The sequence below is a fragment of the Larus michahellis genome, chromosome 5 (genome assembly GCF_964199755.1).
Source record: "Larus michahellis chromosome 5, bLarMic1.1, whole genome shotgun sequence".
In the NCBI taxonomy this organism is placed as follows: domain Eukaryota; kingdom Metazoa; phylum Chordata; class Aves; order Charadriiformes; family Laridae; genus Larus; species Larus michahellis.
In genome coordinates, this window is record NC_133900.1 from 84901116 (window position 1) to 84919982 (window position 18867).

The 18867-nt window shown below is 42.0% G+C and overlaps 1 protein-coding gene across 1 annotated transcript in view; it reads left to right on the plus strand.

The window, feature by feature from the left end:
- The first annotated feature begins 388 nt into the window (after positions 1–388).
- The window catches only part of GPM6A (glycoprotein M6A), a 136163-nt gene continuing 117684 nt past the window's right edge, over positions 389–18867 (plus strand). The window contains exon 1 of the mRNA XM_074588429.1: positions 389–1142. Within this exon, the coding sequence (XP_074444530.1) occupies positions 1106–1142 (37 nt within the window). The 5' untranslated portion in view covers positions 389–1105. The remainder of the gene's footprint in view (positions 1143–18867) is intronic.

Genomic DNA, 18867 nt, shown 5'->3' on the forward strand with positions numbered 1-18867 from the left:
CTTTTCCTGGGTGAATTCCTCCCAGTTTGTGTGTCTGTTCCTGCCCCCTCGCTCCCCCAACCTTTGGCGCTTCACCGTTTTAAGAAGGTGTGGTTTATTGAATAGGGGTTTGAAGCGTGCGGCTAGCTGATTTTTGGGTATCATTAATTTGGATAATCATAAACAAAAAAAAAATTGATGCAAGTACTGATTTACATCTCCGAACTGGCCCCGAATTCCTGTTCACTGTGACCCCGACAGATAACGTGTAGGGTGCGTGGATTTTGCAGCAGTTAATTAATTGAATTGCGCAGGTACGTGTGAATAAACACACAAAATGGGACTGTCGGAAAGACGTTTTCTAGAATATCAGACGGGTGATCGTGTGTATTTGTTGTCAGTTCCAGATGATACAGATACATGAGGAGGAGGGAAGCGAAGAGTCGTATTCTTCTGAAATGTGCTGATCCGGGAGGAGGGGGAAGGGGGGGGGTGGGGGGAGGCAAATAATTCAGCATAAAGAACCCCCAGGCATCTGGGTTTTCCCATTTCGGGAGCGAGGAGGGGGAACTGGGGGTTGGTGGTCTGCCTCCCCTTAGGAGGACACCCCTCCGTCTGCTTTCAGCGCAGCCCGCTGCCGATGTAAAACAGGGCTTTCAATCCAAACCTCCAATTTTCTTTTCTCCATTTTTATTTATTTATTTTTCTTCTTCCCCCCCCCCTTTTTTTTTTTTTTTTTTTTTTTTTATATGCAAAGTGAGGCTTATGCAGCGCTGCCGTTGCCAGAAGGGCTCAGACCGCCTTTCCCCCCCAAATTCGCAGGCTGGTTGTTTGAATACCTGCTTACGGTGGGGACACAATGGGCAGCTTTGAGAAGAAAAATTGATAATCTTCACGGAAGAGTAATTTGAATGAAATTACACTTGACAGCCCGTCTCCAAGCAAACAAGGAGAGTGAGGGAGCCTTAGCTAAGCTGGGAGGACTTGCCTAAGCCTCTGCTCTTGGAGCTTCCCAGGGAGAGGAGGAAAAAAAAAAAAAAAAAAAAAAAAATCCACACTTTTTCCTACATCTGACTGAAGCTTTTGATTAATTCTCCGTAGCTGTTTCTAGCGAAGAAAGGTAGCCATGGAAGAGAATATGGAAGAGGGACAAACGCAGAAAGGTACTGTGCTGAAATCGCTTTCTCTCTGCAAGGAGATGATTATTTTGCAGCTCCTTCTTTGCTTTCGCAGCGTGCCGTAAGGTTAGCGACCAGCCTCATCTGGCAGATGGGGAGAGATTTCTCCTTTTTCCATGCCATTTGTCTCCCTGCAATAGCACCTACCATTAGTACAGCGACTATCGTCCGATGCCTAGCATTAAAAAGACCGAAAACAGCGCATTTTACATCGCTCCTACTAATATTGCGAGCGTTTAATGCAGGCTGATGTTGCGAGCGTTTAATGCAGGCTGCTTCCCAGGCGGGTCTTTGTTAACCTTCGTTTATTTTGTGTTTTCGCGCTTGTCGAGCCGGGTCGGGGGAGGCTGGCGTGAGCGAGGGGCGAGCTGCTCCCGCAATATTCCGACAGCGGATATTTAACGAGGCAACCAGTATTTTAACACCTTGAACGAGAGTGCGGGCTGAACAAAGGCACGGGGGGATATTTTGTATCTATTTCGGCAGCATGGAAATTTCCCTCTGCCTTTTTTTTTTCTTTCCCTTTTTTTTTTTTACCCCCCCCCCCCCCCCGGTTTGGCCGTGTGTTGCAGCAGCCTCGCCGCGGTTCTCCTCTTCGCAGGGCAGCGGTTTCGCGTGTTGCGGAGGTGCCTTTTGCGGGTCGGAGCCGCACCGGCTCCGGCGCGACGCGCCCGGGGAGCGTGGCTCTGCCACCGCCGCTGCCGCCCGGGCTCAAAACCACCGGGACGGGCCGGCGCTTAAAGGTGCAATTTAAAATCACCGCAGGCTGCTTATTAATCCGGGAACCTGTGAGAAATGGGGCGCTTTTGGTCTTTCGGCGTTATTCTGTACAAGCGACGCGGCAGTAGGGAAAGGCACCGAGGTTTCTCCGTTTGCCGCACGCACAAAGGCTGACCCGAGCGACTGTTAAATCCCGCGTACTCTGCATCTTGCATTCATTCGGGAATTCACCTCCATTTTGCGGGAGGATTTAGGAACTTGCCTAATTTAATGCAAATCGCCTGCAAAGGCATATTTTTTTCTGCCCTGGTGCCGTATTCTGGGTTTTTTTGGGGGTTTTCTTTTCCGCCGCCTGATCAATGGGGCTTCCCCCGCGTAAATGTCCGCCTTTCTCATTGCAAGTGACCCATTTAGGCGGAACGCAGCTTTCGGTTCCGCATGGTCTTGGCTTGGTCTGGATGCAGGGTAGATAGCCTTGGGAAGACTAAGGGAGGATGCATGTCCCCCCCCGTGTGTGTACATACTTATCTTTATAGATAAATAGATTAGTATCTGGTCGGTGATTTCAGCATTTTCTTCAGTTGAATTTTATTATTTGCAAACAATAGAAATAATGGGAAAATACAAGACAGTTCAGGGTTTGGTTTTGGTTGTTTTTTTTGTTTTTTTTTTCTGAAGGTAAAATCAATACTTCTATGGTTCGAATTATTTACTGTGCTTCACACTTAAAAATTGAAGACGTGCTTTTTAAAAAGTCTGAAATGCATTTTTTATTTTTTATTCCCCCCCTGCTTAAAACAAGTGGATTGAACTGTTTGGCCACTGAATCAAAATTCTTCATTCTCACTGAACGATGTTGCCTGAAGAAAGAGTATGAAATTCAAAATCTCTAAATTCTTATTAGGGGAAAAAAAAAAATTGGAGAAAAACCTGAATCATTTTGTATATTAAAAGAACGTGTTGTTATTGATAAACTGTGTCCTCATTGTTCATAGGATAAGCCGCTGAATGGCCAATAGCCCCTCAAAATGGTGTGATTAACAGTGTGATTACAGCAGCTAATGCCACTCGCCCCCCACCCCGTTTCCAATGCCATGTGTTCAGCCTTTTTTCCCTTTAGTGGCTCCCAGCTGTCATCGCAGAGAGGGACAGGAGAATGTTAAGAGCTCCTAAACTGCATATATTTTTCCCCTTCTTGGTGTGGAAGGGGCTGCTGCTTCCTTGCTGTCACCGTACCTGCGGACCTGGCGTGTCAACTGCCCTGTTCCCACTTCGGATTACGACACCTTGTAAAATGTAGCTAGAGTTGGAAGAAAATTTGCAATTCAGGAGGAAAATGAAGGAAAAAGTGTTATTTTCTGAGTTTTCAGGGGTGCTTGAATGCAGATGTTGGAATTATAGTGAAGTACAGGGGTGATTATGAAATCATGGATCTCCTCAAGGTTTGCACTTGAAAAATACTGGCTGTTGCTGGTATGACTTCATGCCTCTCTCATAGTTCCTGGGTTTTTGCTTTCATTTAGCATGATTTATCTATTAGGTGTTTAACTGACATCCGTAGTACAGTTCCAGGACATCTGCACTACTTTTTCTAACTGTAGTGTCCCAGCAACTTTCATTGTAATTCATATATTCTAATTTTGGTCCTTCTGCCTTCCATCTTGAGTGGAACTCTTCCTTCCTTCCTTCCTTCCCTCTGCTTTCTGCAAAATCCATGGGAGTATAAGTTGTCACTGCTTATCAACTCCCGTGCTCTTCCCAGCAGATGCTTCCCACCTCCCACTGAGCAGCATTACGTCTTGCTCGCAGCCATGATGGACGGGAGCCGTTCCGTATCCATGCATTTCATAAATACAGTAAAGATAGCTCTAATTAGAGGCTTGCCGACTTGGAAGGCTTGTTATTTTTGAGAGTTTTATGCAGTAAGACATTGATAAATGCAAACATAATTCTTACCATTGTGGTTCCAAATAATGGCCTTCTGCCTGACACAATCTCTCTACGTCCTGGTGTTAACACTTGGGATTTCTTTATGGCTGTGTCTTGGAAAACTGTCAGCAGGGAAATATATCATGTCTGTTTTCTGAAAATAACGAATTACTAGAAACTGTACAGTTCAAAGTAGTGATTGGAAAACACGAATGGATGTGTGTCGTCACCCCCTGTCTCCCCCCCTTCCTTCAATGTTTTCTTTCTCTTGGCCTTGGAAGGTCGTTTCTTCATGGCATCGCTCCCCTTCATATGGTAAATTGAGATAACGCTGTTGTCCAGCAGCTTTCAGGTGTAAAGCTGTAAAAACTGAAACCAGGAATAATTTGTATTCATTCATTTTCGGTTTTAAAGCATGAGAAGGCTTGTTTTCCCCCGCTCTTTTTCCCTTGACCCCACGTTTCCTTCTCTCTCAAGCCGGTGCAGGCCGGGGAGGAGGTTTCAAAGGTCAAAGCACCTTGGCTGTAGCTGCCCAAGAACAGAAAGTGTGCCGACAGTCTGGCTGAGATGTCAGAAAGTTAAAATACATTTTAACACAGGAAAAAGTCATAACATCTCAGAAATATCAGCTTGTTCACAATTTCCTTCACGTGGACGTTGTGCTACGTGCCTCCAACTGTACCACACCGAGAGCTGTGACTGCAAAAGTGCTGTCTGGAAAACCCGGGATAACTAAGGCCTGTAATTTATTTGACGGGTTTATTTTTTTCAAAATGCTCAGCTCCGCTTAGAAGCCGAAGTTTCGCTGATGTCTTTGGGGATGCATGCTAATTTTGAAAACCTCATGCATAAATTTGCATGTGTCAGTGGCAGGTCTCAACTGCCGGCGTTTGAAAGACAATGACGTCAAACTCTTAGCTCTGGCTGGAAGAAGATATCGGTCCCGTTCCTGCAGAGCCCGTCTTCCCTCCCTCCGAGCACCAAGATGGCAAAGATGTCCCCAACCTCACTTGTTCACCCCAAGGGAAAACTTTTCCAAGGGCAGGGACTGTAATTTTTGCATTGGGTGGGACTTGGCACGGTGGAGTTCAGGATTATCCTCACCATGTACCTATTTCAGACAAAAAAGAAAGCAAGACGTACCACTTGCACTAAACTGAAGATAAATTTGCCTTTTTTTTTTTTTTTTTTTTTATGGTTCATCCATAACTTCACTTTGTGGTTTGAATTCCTTTATCAGACAAGCTCTTGGGAAAGGATGGAGCGTCTGTGTGTGGTCAGCAGCAGCCATGAGGAAGGGCTAGTTTTGCTGGCGCTCTCGTGGCTGCAGCGTACCTAACAGACAGAGGTAAGCTTCCGCTGGTAGGATAGCGCAAAAAAAAATAAATAATATTATTGTGACAAGAGATGGTTGAATACTAGAAAATAAATAACGAGACCTGAATTAGTGATTTATTTATTTTTTTTTTAAATAATTTGGTCTGTATGAGTGATTTAAGAGGATCTGCAGCATTATCAAAGCTTTTTTGTTTGTTCCACGGCATGCCAGAGAAGGAGAGCTGTGAGCAGAGTTTTAGAAGAAAGTCCTAAGGAGTGCAGGATGCGGTCAGGACTGGGAGAGCCTGAATTGCTGCCCTTGACCTCAGTGCTTTTTGGAAAATGGCAGACTCGGGGTTGGTAGGATACTCTAGACTAGAGGAAAGTGGTCATTTTTATTTCGTATTAAGAAATAAACCAACGGCCAAATGGTCAGACCGTTGCTGGCATCCTCTGCGAGTTAGGCTGCTAAATCTTTTTATTTACCTCTAAAAGAGAAATGTGGCCCAGTTTCTCATTTGACTGTTGTTAGAAAGTTGGTTAAAATAAAAACGAGCGAATCTCATTATTTTGCACTTTGATTTAGTTGGGCGACTATAAATCTGTCTTGCATATAAATATATGTGACTTGCAAATAAAGCCGAGGAGTTCTTTACTGTTCTTTAATGTCAGTGCCAGAGGAAGCGTGAGCCGCGCTCCTCTCTTCACTTAGATGCTTTTTGGGCTGTTTGCCCTCTGTCTAGTCTTGTAGGACCTCTGAAGTACAATCGCTTTTGCGAGTCATTTGGAAACAGGTTTGAAATTTGGCCTTATAAGTAGGAAGGAGCAGACATTTGCTGGCTGATGTTCTTCGTACCGAACCTGGGTTTGCTCTTCTTGATTCTTAAAGCAAACATGATGGGCAGAGGTCAATCCCCGTTTCCCTTGGGAATATGTTTTCAATTCTACTCTTCGTTCCCAAGCTTGTGCTCAAATTGGATTTTTACGAGTTCCTTCAGAGCAGAATGGTCTTAACTTCCATCATGTTTATTGCTGCCTCTTAAAAGGGTGCGTATAGTGAGCGTCAGGTAAAATACTCACCTGACAATCACAAAGTCCCTAGCAGTAAATAATTTTCCTTCTCAAGCAACGCTAAATATGGAAGTAAATTTTAGTATCTGGCAAAGTATCTCCCTGTATTTCCCGCGTAATACTCTTAAGTAGTTAATCAATGAGGTTTATTAAAGAAAAACGCAATAACATTCAATATGAATTTGGAGTTAATTGTTCTATTACTGTAAGTTATTCTCCTTTATGTAGTGACTACAGACTACCTTACTTAACATCCTTACGTTTGGAGCAGTGAGTTCCAGAGCTGTAATTTGAATATATGTTATTATTCAATACATTAGGCTTTTATTCACAGATAATGATATAAATAAATTTAGTCTTGCTTGCTTATTTAATCTTTAACATTGAAGTGTCTCTGTTCATAGTAGAGAACTTTATTTCTTACAGGCTTAACATCATACTAGTCATAGGCATGAAAATCCAGCATTAATAGGACCTAATTATACTTTTATAGATATTCTTTCAGGGCAAAAAGTGTTCCAGCTGCCCTGAGGCAGATGGAATCCTCAGTTCAACGGGTGAGAATTGAAGTCTTCATGGTAATTTTGACACTTGTGTGTCAATTTCATAAATAAGCTATTTTAGAAATAAGGTGTTTTCTAAGTAAGAGATGTAAACGCTTAAAAAAAAAGAGGCATTAAATATATGGAAAATTATTAATTTATACAAAGTCTTGAAAAAATACCACATCAAACCAGCAATATAAATTTATACAAAGCTTTTTCTACAGTTTGTGAAAGTCAAAGCTCCCTTTGCGGGGGAAAAGGGGTATTTTGGGTTTTAAAACTCTGAAAAAATAAGCATTTAGTAGTGACAAAACAACACTGCAGATATAGCAAAAATAAATTTGATCCAACTTAGTGGTTACGCTCCTTATGGAGAGGGATTGATATATCTCATATCTCTAAAAATTATTCATTTTACATTGAGACAACACATTCATTTCTGAGAAGTACCTCAAACAATTTTGGCAAGGCCATTTTTAACCAGTTTGAATTGCACTGGAATTGGAGATGGAAGATGGATGGAATGCTGCTGGCCTCACGTAACGACAACGTTTGCTTTCTTGATACAATAGTTTGGGAGTGTTAATTGTCCCTGTATAAACAGGCGAGAATATGCTCTTTCCTCCTAATTGTTTTATAAGAAGGATTAAGTAGAAAATCAGGAAAAAAAAAAATTACACATTTTTGGGCTGTTCTGCTTCAGATTGTAGACACTGCGTATGATTTTATAAAAACATAAAGTGCCTGATGGCCACTGAAAAATAAGAATTTTGGAAAGGCAAAGGTGGGTGTTGGTCCTAGATCAGATATTTTGTTAGTCAATATTCTGGTTGACAGTTCTATTTCAGAAGAATTTTCAGCCAGTTCATCCAACTGAGGTGTCAGCAGGAGTCCTGTGTTTTATCTGACACAAAAAAATGGCTGAAATATTCTGTTAGCTGAAATATCCTTGCCAACTCTCATACTACGAGACGCTAGCCCCAAGAAACCTAAATATTCTCCCCGCCCCAATCTATTCATCTCCTTCCTACTGGTCATCATGTAGGACTTCAGTAGTCCTCCCCAAATTTATACTGCAGCCATCTGGGACAACGTTGTTCCAAATAACAGTTGCTAAAATATCATTAACTACTACTACTACTAAGTGCAAGGATTACTCCTCTCTTTACATTTATAATATCTCTGATATTTGCACATGGACAGTTTCTGAAGAATTTTGATTTGGGTCACATAGTGAAAGTTGCGCCTTTTTTTTTTTTTTTTTTCCTTTTTTTTCCCCCGGTAGTGATAGCAATCCAACTGTACAGCAAACGAATATCACAATCAATTTACTGTCCATTTTAAGAAAAATCTGTCTTTTTAATAGTGGTATGAAGAGAGCAGTGCACTTTCTGCAATTCTGGTATAAAACTGGACTTCAGCAAAAGGTGCGTTTGCTGCACTGTTGGTATATGAGCTTTGCAGGAAGATGCTACTCCCAGAGTCTAAAGAAACTCAAGTCAAACACAGTCTATGCAGTTCCAGTCAGTGTTCCTCACTTCTCAGCATCTTCCCGTTTGTACCCAAAGAGTGGTTTTTGGTTTTCTTCCTCTTCCTAAAAAAAGAAAAAGAAAAAAAAAAACGGAAAAAACCAAACTAACCAAAAAACCCAAACCCATCCCTACCTCTTTGACTGCTCTCTTGCTTTTCATTTTTCTGTGGAAACACTTTTTTTAGCATCTGTAAGGGACAGAAATGAAATTCTACACCTTTTTTTTTTCATTTCTTCTGGGAAGGTGCAGTGTAAGGTGTCAAGTGCCGCATGTTTATTAATTAAGTCATAGCTGGTCACATGCCACCTTTCAATCTGCAGCAGGATGATTTTCTATAGGTAAAATCAGACATGAAGGAGGAATTTAAAGGAAGAGTATAGTAGCACAGTGAAGTAATTAAGCAGGTAATCACAGTAAGTGATTCAGCATTGCTTTGCATTAGGGCACGTTGGGGGGAAAAAGTGGAGATGATTGTGCTGGTAGAGGTTGAAGAGAGGGGATATGGTGGAGAGAAGAAAGGAATAAGCAATACAACTTGGAAGACCTTTGGAGGGGTTCAGAGGTTTGCAATTGATATAGAAATAGTGGGAGACAATGTTAGAGTTAAAAGAATGAAAGACTGGTCTTTGAAAGAAACGTTTGGTCTTTCAGACAAAACCTATAGAGAGCCTTGATGGAAATTTTAGGAGTTTCTTTGTAAATAAAACGTGCCTTTTAAGATAGAGGTTTTTTTAAATGGCTTCCAAACCTTTGTTTTAGTCTCTCTCTAGTTCAAATCTCTTATTTTGTTGATATAATGATGAAGTTCAATAATTTTAAACTTAAAAAACCCCAACCAAACCATGAGTAATCTGAACACTGGTACAAGGTTAATATTTGCAGATTAATGTTGGTAAATAAAACATTTGGTTTTATCTTAAAGCCATGAGAGGCAGGAAGGACTCTCTTAGTTGGAAAGAGTATCACGTCACGTTCATGGAAGAGTGGTGGCAGTTGAGCTGTTGGCCCAGTTTCTCTGGTGAAGGCAGTGCCCTTGCCCAGCAAGGTGATGGAGCCGGTGTGGGAGGCTCCACAGTGTAGTGGCACCTTCTGCTACTGTGTGTATGGTTGGACTCGATGACCTCAAGGGTCCTTTCCAACCATGAAGATTCTATGATTCTATGTAGTTCGTCAAAACCTACCACCCCCATCATGATTCCCCACCAAGTCTTCTCTTACTCTACTAAGCTATATGCAATAGTAAGCAGCTGATATAATTTGGAATCAGTTTAAAAGCCTTTAGAAAACAACCATGGGAAGAGCTTGGGGTGTCTCTTTGCAGGTCTCAAGTTGAGGACCTGTTTGGCCATAGCTAAGGACTTGGGCTTGCATATTTTTATACAGGAGTAGATCCTGAGCTTCTGGTGTCGTGGTTTTGATTGGTATCTCAGGGATTAGATGAGGAAACCTATCCAAGCCAGGTGCTCATCTCTGCTTGGATGGCACAGAGTCTGATTCTCGCCTCTCCAGAAGAAAGCCAATACATACGTTTTGTGATCTTCTACTTCCATCTGCCAAATTGTTTGCTCCCCATTTCTTCTACGCTTCTCTTACACGTTTCACTTCAAAAAAACCCTCCACCTTCAGAAGATCTTCTGTTCCGATACAGTGAAGTTACTAATGGTACCATGAATGCTTTGGGATGTCATAATGCTTACGGGCTAGAGTCTTCATGCAGAAGCTGATGCTGTGGTAGGTTCCTCTAGAATGTTAAGGAGCATCTGGACTGTGGTGGGCATGACATCGTGCAGGCTGCTGAGGGTGAATCCTCCAAGCCTGGACTAGCAGTGGAAGGCCACGGAAAATTTATCACTGTTGCTAGTTCTGTTGTTCCTGTTCTATCAGTAGGTAAGTCCTAAATCTTAAGACTGTTCTCTAACATTTCACATGAGTAAACGTTTGCAGTTTTGGGTGGTTTTCTTCCTGATACCTTTTGAAAAAAAATAAATGCCCAGACTCTAGATATTATGGTGGCATATAAAGCCCCAAAGAGGCTTGCCTTACAAAATACAAGAGAATTAACATTTACTTCTTAGGCAGGTCGAAGGACATCTGTTCCAGAGGGAGGCATACTCTTGAAAGGTCAAGAGGGATCTGATGGGGATTGTGGGTTACCTAACTGTGGAGTTATTCAACAGAGGATTGCCTTCCCTCTTAGTGAATGGCAATAGACAAGTTAAAGTTACCCTTAACCTTTCCAGGAAAGTAATCCTTGCCTTTTACCAGTGAAATACCATATTGTGTCACCATGTTATATGTACAAAGTGACTTGTATTCAGCAACTTCACGCTCTTTACTCGCCTACTTGTTCTGTGACCTCCATGATGAAGATTATATTTCTGGCTACATTTTTCTGCATCATTTATTTACCATATTCATGGTGCAGCTCGGAGGCTGGATCTGGTCTCTGGGATGCGTATGTTTGGTATGCTCCCTTTGCAGTGGCGGAGGTGGGGAACGACTGAGCAGAAGGTGCAGACAAACGCTTCTGTGCCCTACCCGAGTACAATGTTAAACAGCTCAGTAGCTCCAGTCGAAGGAAGGGGATGTGGTAGCTGCTACTGGGCACAGTGAGCCCAAATTCCACCTCTCTGGCTGTTGGCCCATTGCGAAAAACTGCAATTGAGCAGATGCCCACGAACCGGTTTGTATTTTTGCTGATAATGGTAAAATCAATAACATTTTTAATTCTGCATGTGGCACAAAAGGACGGTATTTTTCATAAAGATTATATAGCAATACAGAGCACGTACTTGAGCTTATGGGGGCAGTAGGCTGCTACCTCACTGTAAATAGTTACTCAATATGCATAACTGAGGGTGAAAGCAAATGGCTGAAATTGCCTTGAGAAAGGGGCCATTGACTGCTGGCCACTGTGGTGTTCATAAAGCTATTCAATTATATTATTGAATGTTGCATTATTGATTTTTAAACTGAGTAGCTTTAGCGTAAAATGCTGCCCACTTAACGTGGTTTGCCATTGTTCATGAATTGTTGGTAAACCACTCCTATACAGAAAAGGAACTCACATTTCTAGCCGAATGATGCCAATACGGTGATTTACTGTCTCATGAAATAGTCTGAGTGTGTTGGATATACACAATGCTTTTCCTATTTGTTGTGATGCTTCGATATAGCAGTACGGTTGTCTTCAGAGACTTTCTCAGCCTTCTAGTTCCTCACTGAGAGGGTTGACTTCTGGCCATCGCACACTTTTAACGTTATAAGTAAGCCTAACCGTGCTTTCCCCCTGCCTGTCCTCTCAGTAGGAGGTTGCAGTTCCTTATAAACACCTGCAGATTCTCTTTGTGCTTCTCACACTACTCAAAAGCATCTCATTGCCGTGTTAATTAGCTAGAGGGACAAACCAGATTGAAACAAAATAATGTCTTGTTTTCCAAGTGTTCATAATTAGCTTGAGATCTACTCCTCTGCGCCATAGAACTTTCCTTCTATTTAGCCTTGACTCTATTTGCTACATAATACTTCCCTTTTGCTGGAAAATTTATAGTCTTAGAGTATTAAGGACCACTTTCATTCACATTACTCACCAGCGCTGTAGAAATGAGTAGGATTTGCTTGTAAATGCATATATTGCCCTTGATTTCAGGGTAATATAATGCTTCTAAAATTATAGACATAAGTACCTTCAAAATTTGGAAACTCAATGACCAAGGCTCTGATCCTGCAAATACGTATGTATTCGACGTCGTGCACCGCGAGTAATCCCATTGGGTTTATGCCAGTTTTTCAGGTAGACAAAAAGGAAGCACGTGCACAGTCTTTAAGACTAAGACCTAACAGTGCCATGAGGAATTTGCATGTAGCTGCCGGGTTTTTGGCAGGAAATCTGCGAGAGGATACGGTGATGCAATTTAATAGGGTCTGAGAGGAGACTGGAAGGAAGATTGAATGGAGTTTGTTTATCAGCAGGTTTTTTTTTTCCTGTTTGTTTTGCATGGTATTACAGTAGATTAATATGCTTTGAGGTCTCCTGTGGCTGTCTGCAGGTTCTAAGAAATTATTATTCTTTTCTTCTTGGCTCTTCTCATTTTTAAGGGGTTTTGTTTGTGTTCTTCCTCTGAATTACTGGAATTTGGATTCGCTCTTGGGCAAGGTATACTGGACCTTCTAATGGCATTGAAATTCTTTGCTAGTGTGTCTTGTTCACATGCTGAAGCCAAGCCTATCGTCAGATTTGCTGTGCAGATGGAATTTTCCCCAAGGCAGGCTACCAGTGACCTTCTTTTTACCTTTTCTCTGCAACATGGTCATGGTCTGCTTTCTAAGATTATCTGGGAGATTAATTTCATTAAATTCCTGCTGCTAGTGCAAGGGCTAAGAGTGGTGTTATCCTTCTCGCTGTCCTCTTCTAACGACCTATAGGTGAGACTTTTGGTCTTTTAACGCAGGTCTGAAGCAGCGTGTTGGTGAGTTGCCTGTGTTTTGTGGGGTAGAGTGGGGAAGATGTTTAATAAATCCTTCTGAGCCGAGGGGCTATCACAAGGCTTTCTGGTATTACAAGATACTGGACTCTCACGATGTCTAGTGTGAACACAGAAAATGGCCACTTCTTTCTGAGAATTTTTGCCATTTGTGCTGTTTAAAATCTTAGACGGGGAAAAAAGACACCATTGTCCGCTATGTGTAGAGTTTGCAGGAGTGTCTTCTATCACAAATTATAACCATTCCGTGATACAGATAAAATTAAGCAAAAAAAAGGTGCTTACCACTGTGGCTGTCCTAAGACTTCGGTAAAACACGTGTGCTACAGCCACACCCAGCACACAGGCCAGAAAATGAAACGTAAATTTATTTCTGCTGTTCAACAGCATATGGAGGCTACCGTTTGTCAAAGATGTCATCTCTCCAAATTATTCTCGATTTATGAACGTTGTTCACTCGTGAAAACACTGGAGTAATTATAACCTAGCGGTGAGTAGGTCCTTTTAGGTCAGCTGTGTTTATGCTAATGGTTCAGGCAAGATACTTTTCTCCCCCGTGCCCATCTGGTACGCTCATTAAATATTTAAGACATGGGGGAACCTGTTATGGACATTTGGGATCTTTTAGCGGCTTTATGGATGTGTTTGCATATGGGGGACTTTTGCTGTTAATGTTTTCTTCATTTTGATCTGTTACACATGCCCATGCCATCTGCATTGCCTGTCCTTCCAGCAGATATCCTTCCGTTACTACCTGCTATATCCCTGGCTAGAGGATGAGAACATGTATTTTAGTACCTTATCACATAGTTATTGACAGCCTTAACTTCTAAAATCCAGTTCAGGCACCTCTGCCTTTCTTGAATGTGATTAGAATAGGCAGATTTCCAGACTTTAAAGTACCTGTAGAATCATGGAATCACCTAGGTTGGAAGGGACCTTTCAGGTCATCGAGTCCAACCATGAACCCAACTCTGACAAAAACCATCACTAAACCATATCTCTAAGCGCTATGTCTACGCGTCTTTTAAATATCTCCAGGGATGGAACTAGCTGTGGGTGTGTTTTGTGACTATTACACACAACCAAAGGGCTGAAATCTACTGTTCTCTCCTGATAGAAGAGGTCCAGTTATCTCCACGCCCAGGGATTTACCCTCTAACGCAGTTATTCCTACTTGTCTGTCTTGATTTATTTCTCATATTGTTTTATTATTATTATTATTATTTCTTAATGTAGACTCAACTAGATTTGATGTAGCTGCTGCAGTCGCTAAATCTGGTGATGTCTTCTGGGATCTCATTTTTTGTCCTCTTTCCATTATTCTTGCCCTCATAATTCCTGATTATTTTTTTTTGAGTGCGTACAAACTCTGCACCTCAAGCTGGAAAGATGGACCCTCTGCAGTCGAGGTCTGAAAGTGCTGCTCTCGGGAATCGTTGATCTGTAATCATTCCTCTAATCTAATATCCTGCCAAGGCGATAGACTTCAATGTTGCTACGGAACGTGGTTGTTTTATTTCGAAAGGGATAATTTTACTAGGCGTTTTGTAGCCCTTCAGGGACGATGAATTACACAATGGCCCAGATGGAACAAGCAATATAAGAGTAACAGTCATTAAACTAAATTATCGCAGCCATCCTTACTGTCCTTAATCTGTTACCTTTTTTTTTTTCTTTTCCGTAACAACCTCAGTGTGATAAACTGTATAATTTAAAAGCTTCCCTACAGAAATGTGACGGGGAATAATTTGACAAGGGGTAGTAGTGGGTAATCATGCTGCAGAGTTTTTTCAGGTAGGCATGGTCATAAATTCTGTCATAAATTAAGCTAGTAAGTACTAAAATATGGAATAATTGCATGGAGTGAATGTAACGAAACAAAATTGCTCTTTGTAAGTGGGAAAACGTGTTAGAAACCTCCGCAGCTATCTCTGCACTGTTGGCAGAATACGAAAACTTTCTATATTTTTCATTTTAATGATGTTATGTAAAAAGACGGCAATTACTTGCATTTGCTTTTTGCAGTCGCTTCGATGGTTTGTGTTTATTCTTTGTCCACTATGACTCATTTCATGAAACTCTTTGTTTTTCCTTTGTTAGGAAGAATTAAGGAAGCACTAGGCTCTTTTCGAAGTGTCTCTATGGCTGTCGGGAGAGCATAGCAGTTGCTCTGTCAGTGCCACGGTGTTTATTTTAATCTCTGAATTAATTTTCTTGGTTGCTAGGCAATTCTACTTCATAGTTTTAATGGAAATGACTAATTCCGGGGGCTCTCATTTCAGAACGTGCAATCGTTTGCTTTAAAACTGAAACTGGGTTTCTCTATGACATAATGCTTGACAAATACTCGTGGCGGTGTACAATTTTATGACTATAGCTAAGAAAATATCTGCATTTCTGTTACCCAGTCCTATATTTCTTGTGCGTTCCAACAAAGCCATTGTAAATCTAAGGTATTTAATAGAGGCAGAATTGGGGGTTTATGTATATGCAGAGGATAAATATCTACTCAAATGTCTGACATCTTAGAAATTTTTGAAGGCAGCTTACGGAGCTGGGTATGTAGCGTGTATTTGGAGCTGGTGTCAGTTCAGTCTTTTTACATCCTTAGTAGCAATGGTGTAATAAGTGCTGCGCGTCTCAGTTGCTTGCAGATGTATTCAGCGGGTCTTGCTAATGAGCAGTGCAGGGAAGTGCAAAAATAGGTATGAATATTCAAAGGAGCGATAACGATATTATTGAAGAAATCCTCTTAACAGATTGTAGTTCCGGAGCTGGTTTTCATACTGGAAAAATATAATGCCTCAGGGCAGATTCTTTAAAACATTGTTTTCTGCTGTTTCAAGGCTATTCTTATTTAAGGACAAATATACAGGAAAAAGAACGTTAAATGAAGCTTCATAGGTTCCTCGGTACCAGGGTGGGGCGGAAGCGTAGGCCTTGTTTATTTTGTTGCTGTCAGCTGGTGAAATACTGTCTTTTGGCTTCTTATCTCTGTTCTGCTCTTATTTTTCCATGCTGGTGAGCTGCAGGGCTGGGAAATGAATGAAATCCAGGCTCTGGCGAAGGAGAAAAGCACCTTGGGGGCCAGAATGGTCCCAGTGACGTACCCCATTGTGCTCTGAGCTCCTGAGAGAGGTTCAAGGTCCATCAGCTCGGTTTCTCTAGCCCGGAGCGTCGTTCCGCGTCCTTAATTGCTTGTTATTTCCCTTCTCCCTAGTTTATAGTAAATTTGTCTTCCTCATAGTGGCCACCTTTTTGGTAGTGTTGGTGCGCTGAGGACCTCGGCTGATTTGCTTTATCTGAATAATTCGTTGCTGCCAAAAAGCTAAATAAGTCTAATTTTGTCCAGTTGAAAGACGTAAGATGTTATCAAGACAGAGAAGACTGGGTATTTTATACATTTTAATGATTTTGTATTGAATATACAATCTTTGCAGTATCTATTAATATAACCAGCCTCTGGCAGTGTCTTCCAGTTGCTGTCTTACAACTTTAATTACAGCTGATGTTGGTGTTAGGTAAGCAACAATACTCTTGCTATTTTGGAGATTTCTAATTGTATTTGGGAGAAAACAAACTCCAAAAATCACACAAATATAAGTATTTTCAAGATTTTTTTCAAAGGGATATTGGAGGGGGGAGGAAACAGATCCTTCAGCTGTATTCCTCACAGAACAACGTGCTTTTATTCAGTTGTTTGTTCTGTATGAGCTGTTAAGGTGGGTAGATAGTCAGAATGTTTGCAGCTGTAGTGATAACGTGCCATAAAAGTAAGAAGTTGGATCAGTTGTGTTCAGTGTATACCTGGGAGACCGTCTCACGTTTTGCAAATGAGGCGGAATATGCAGCTGGAATTCATGAGATTATATTCACATTTAGTGAGCTCTCCCAGCTCATCTTAATCTGTGTTACCACTTAGAGAAAGCAGCACCGAGATGAGAGTTTTCAGTTTGGGAAACTGGGATATGAAACTCCTGCAACAGAAGCATAAAAACGTTAATGTGGGTGAAAGTCAACCTGCAGGGGATAGGAAATAAATTTCTTAATGAACGTACACCATACCCCTGGTTGTGTGAGGCAGAACACTTGTATAAACTGGTTGTAAAAACAACTGCTTTATTGTAGTAACACTACCAAATACCAGCAAAACCTTTCAACAAATAGGGTAAAACCACCAAAACCAGCAAACTAGGTGGGAGTGTTGATCTGCTTGAGGGTAGGAAGGCTCTGCAGAGGGACCGGGACAGGCTGGATCCATGGGCCAAGGCCAATGGGATGAGGTTTAATAAGGGCAAGTGCCGGGTCCTGCATTTCGGTCACAACAACCCCAAGCAACGCTACAGGCTTGGGGCAGAGTGGCTGGAAAGCTGCCCAGCAGAAAAGGACCTGGGGGTGCTGGTGGAGCCAGCTTAACATGAGCCAGCAGTGTGCCCAGGTGGCCAAGAAGGCCAACAGCATCCTGGCTTGTATCAGGAACAGCGTGGCCAGCAGGAGCAGGGAAGTGATGGTGCCTCTGTACTGGGCACTGGTGAAGCCTCACCTCGAGTGCTGTGTTCAGTTCTGGGCCCCTCTGTACAAGAGGGACATTGAGGTGCTGGAGCGTGTCCAGAGGAGAGCTACCAGGCTGGTGAGGGGTCTGGAGACCAGGGCATCTGAGGAGAGGCTGAGGGAGCTGGGCATGTTGAGCTTGGAGAAGAGGAGGCTGAGGGGAGACCTCATTGCCCTCTACAACTCCCTGAAAGGAGGGTGCAGAGAGGTGGGGGTTGGCCTCTTCTCCCAGGGGAATAATGACAGGACCAGAGGAAATGGTCTGAAGCTGCGGCAGGGGAGGTTTAGGTTAGACATTAGGAGGAATTACTTTACTGAAAGAGTGGTCAGGCACTGGAACAGCCTGCCCAGGGAGGGGGTTGAGTCACCATCCCTAGAGGTGTTTAAGGAACGTCCAGATGTGGCACTTCAGGGCATGCTCTAGTGGCAGAGATTGTAGGTTGTTTGGTTGGACTCGATGATCTCAAAGGTCCTTTCCAACCATGAAGAATCTGTGATTCTGTGAAAACAAAAATCCCATCACAGACCTTCCCGAGGTGGTTGCAGTAGCGCAGCTTCAGCGGGTACAAACGTTGGACCTTTGCCCAATGTATGAACTCTCAGTAAGAGTCCACAGTTAAAAAAAAGAAATGTCACAGCAATAATTTCCATCACGCTTGGTAATCCTGAGGAATTAAATTGTTGTGAAATAGCGAAGGTATCAAAATGTATATTATTGGGTTAAAAACTAAGTTCTTCTTTCTGCCAATAATTTATAAGTTACTGTTTTAAAGATCATGTTTTCTGAAGATTACTAGGATATCATTTAAGATTCTGGACTGAGATCTGAAACTGATCCCCTGTATCCTTTACGTTTTTCAATTTGACCTGCGGAAATTACTACAAAATTGTTTGTGCTTTTGAAAAATCTTACTCTAACTCGCTGTGTCTTGGTTTCCCATCTGTGAAAAGCCATGTAGGACATACATAAGCTTTTACTTCTTCCACCCGTTCTGTGACTTGTTTATTGCTTTAGTGGGTCATAGTCTTTACGTTTTACAACGGGAATCTCATCTCAGCTGTAGATACTAAAGAAAGATGAAATAGGCCAGGGAATACTTGCTGATTTGTAAATAAATAAATAAATTGCAGGCATTAAATGTTCTTTGCTATTAAAGGTGGAATACAGGGTAATCAAAGTATCTTCTCTGTCCCACTTTAGTTTCTAACCAAATATTTTATTTAAATGAGCAAAACCAAAGGAGCTGCAGTCGTTATGCACATGGCATATGTGTTGTTAAAATGAAGAGTGACAGACCTTTGATTTTTAGCAGTGCCGTAGTCAAAGGCAGGATGCGGGGATATACATATGGTGGCTGTCTGCGCGGTGTGCCAAAGGAAGGAACAGTTCGGAGAGTTGTTAACTTCAGCCCCTTCAGGAGAACTGGGTCTCTTAGCAATAATAGACATGTGATATGAAAAGTTCCGGACAGATATGATTCTACTCAGGATCAGTATCTCTCTTCACTCATTGTAGAGAAGTGACACCCAACAGCAGCAAATTGGCCTGTGCTTGCTT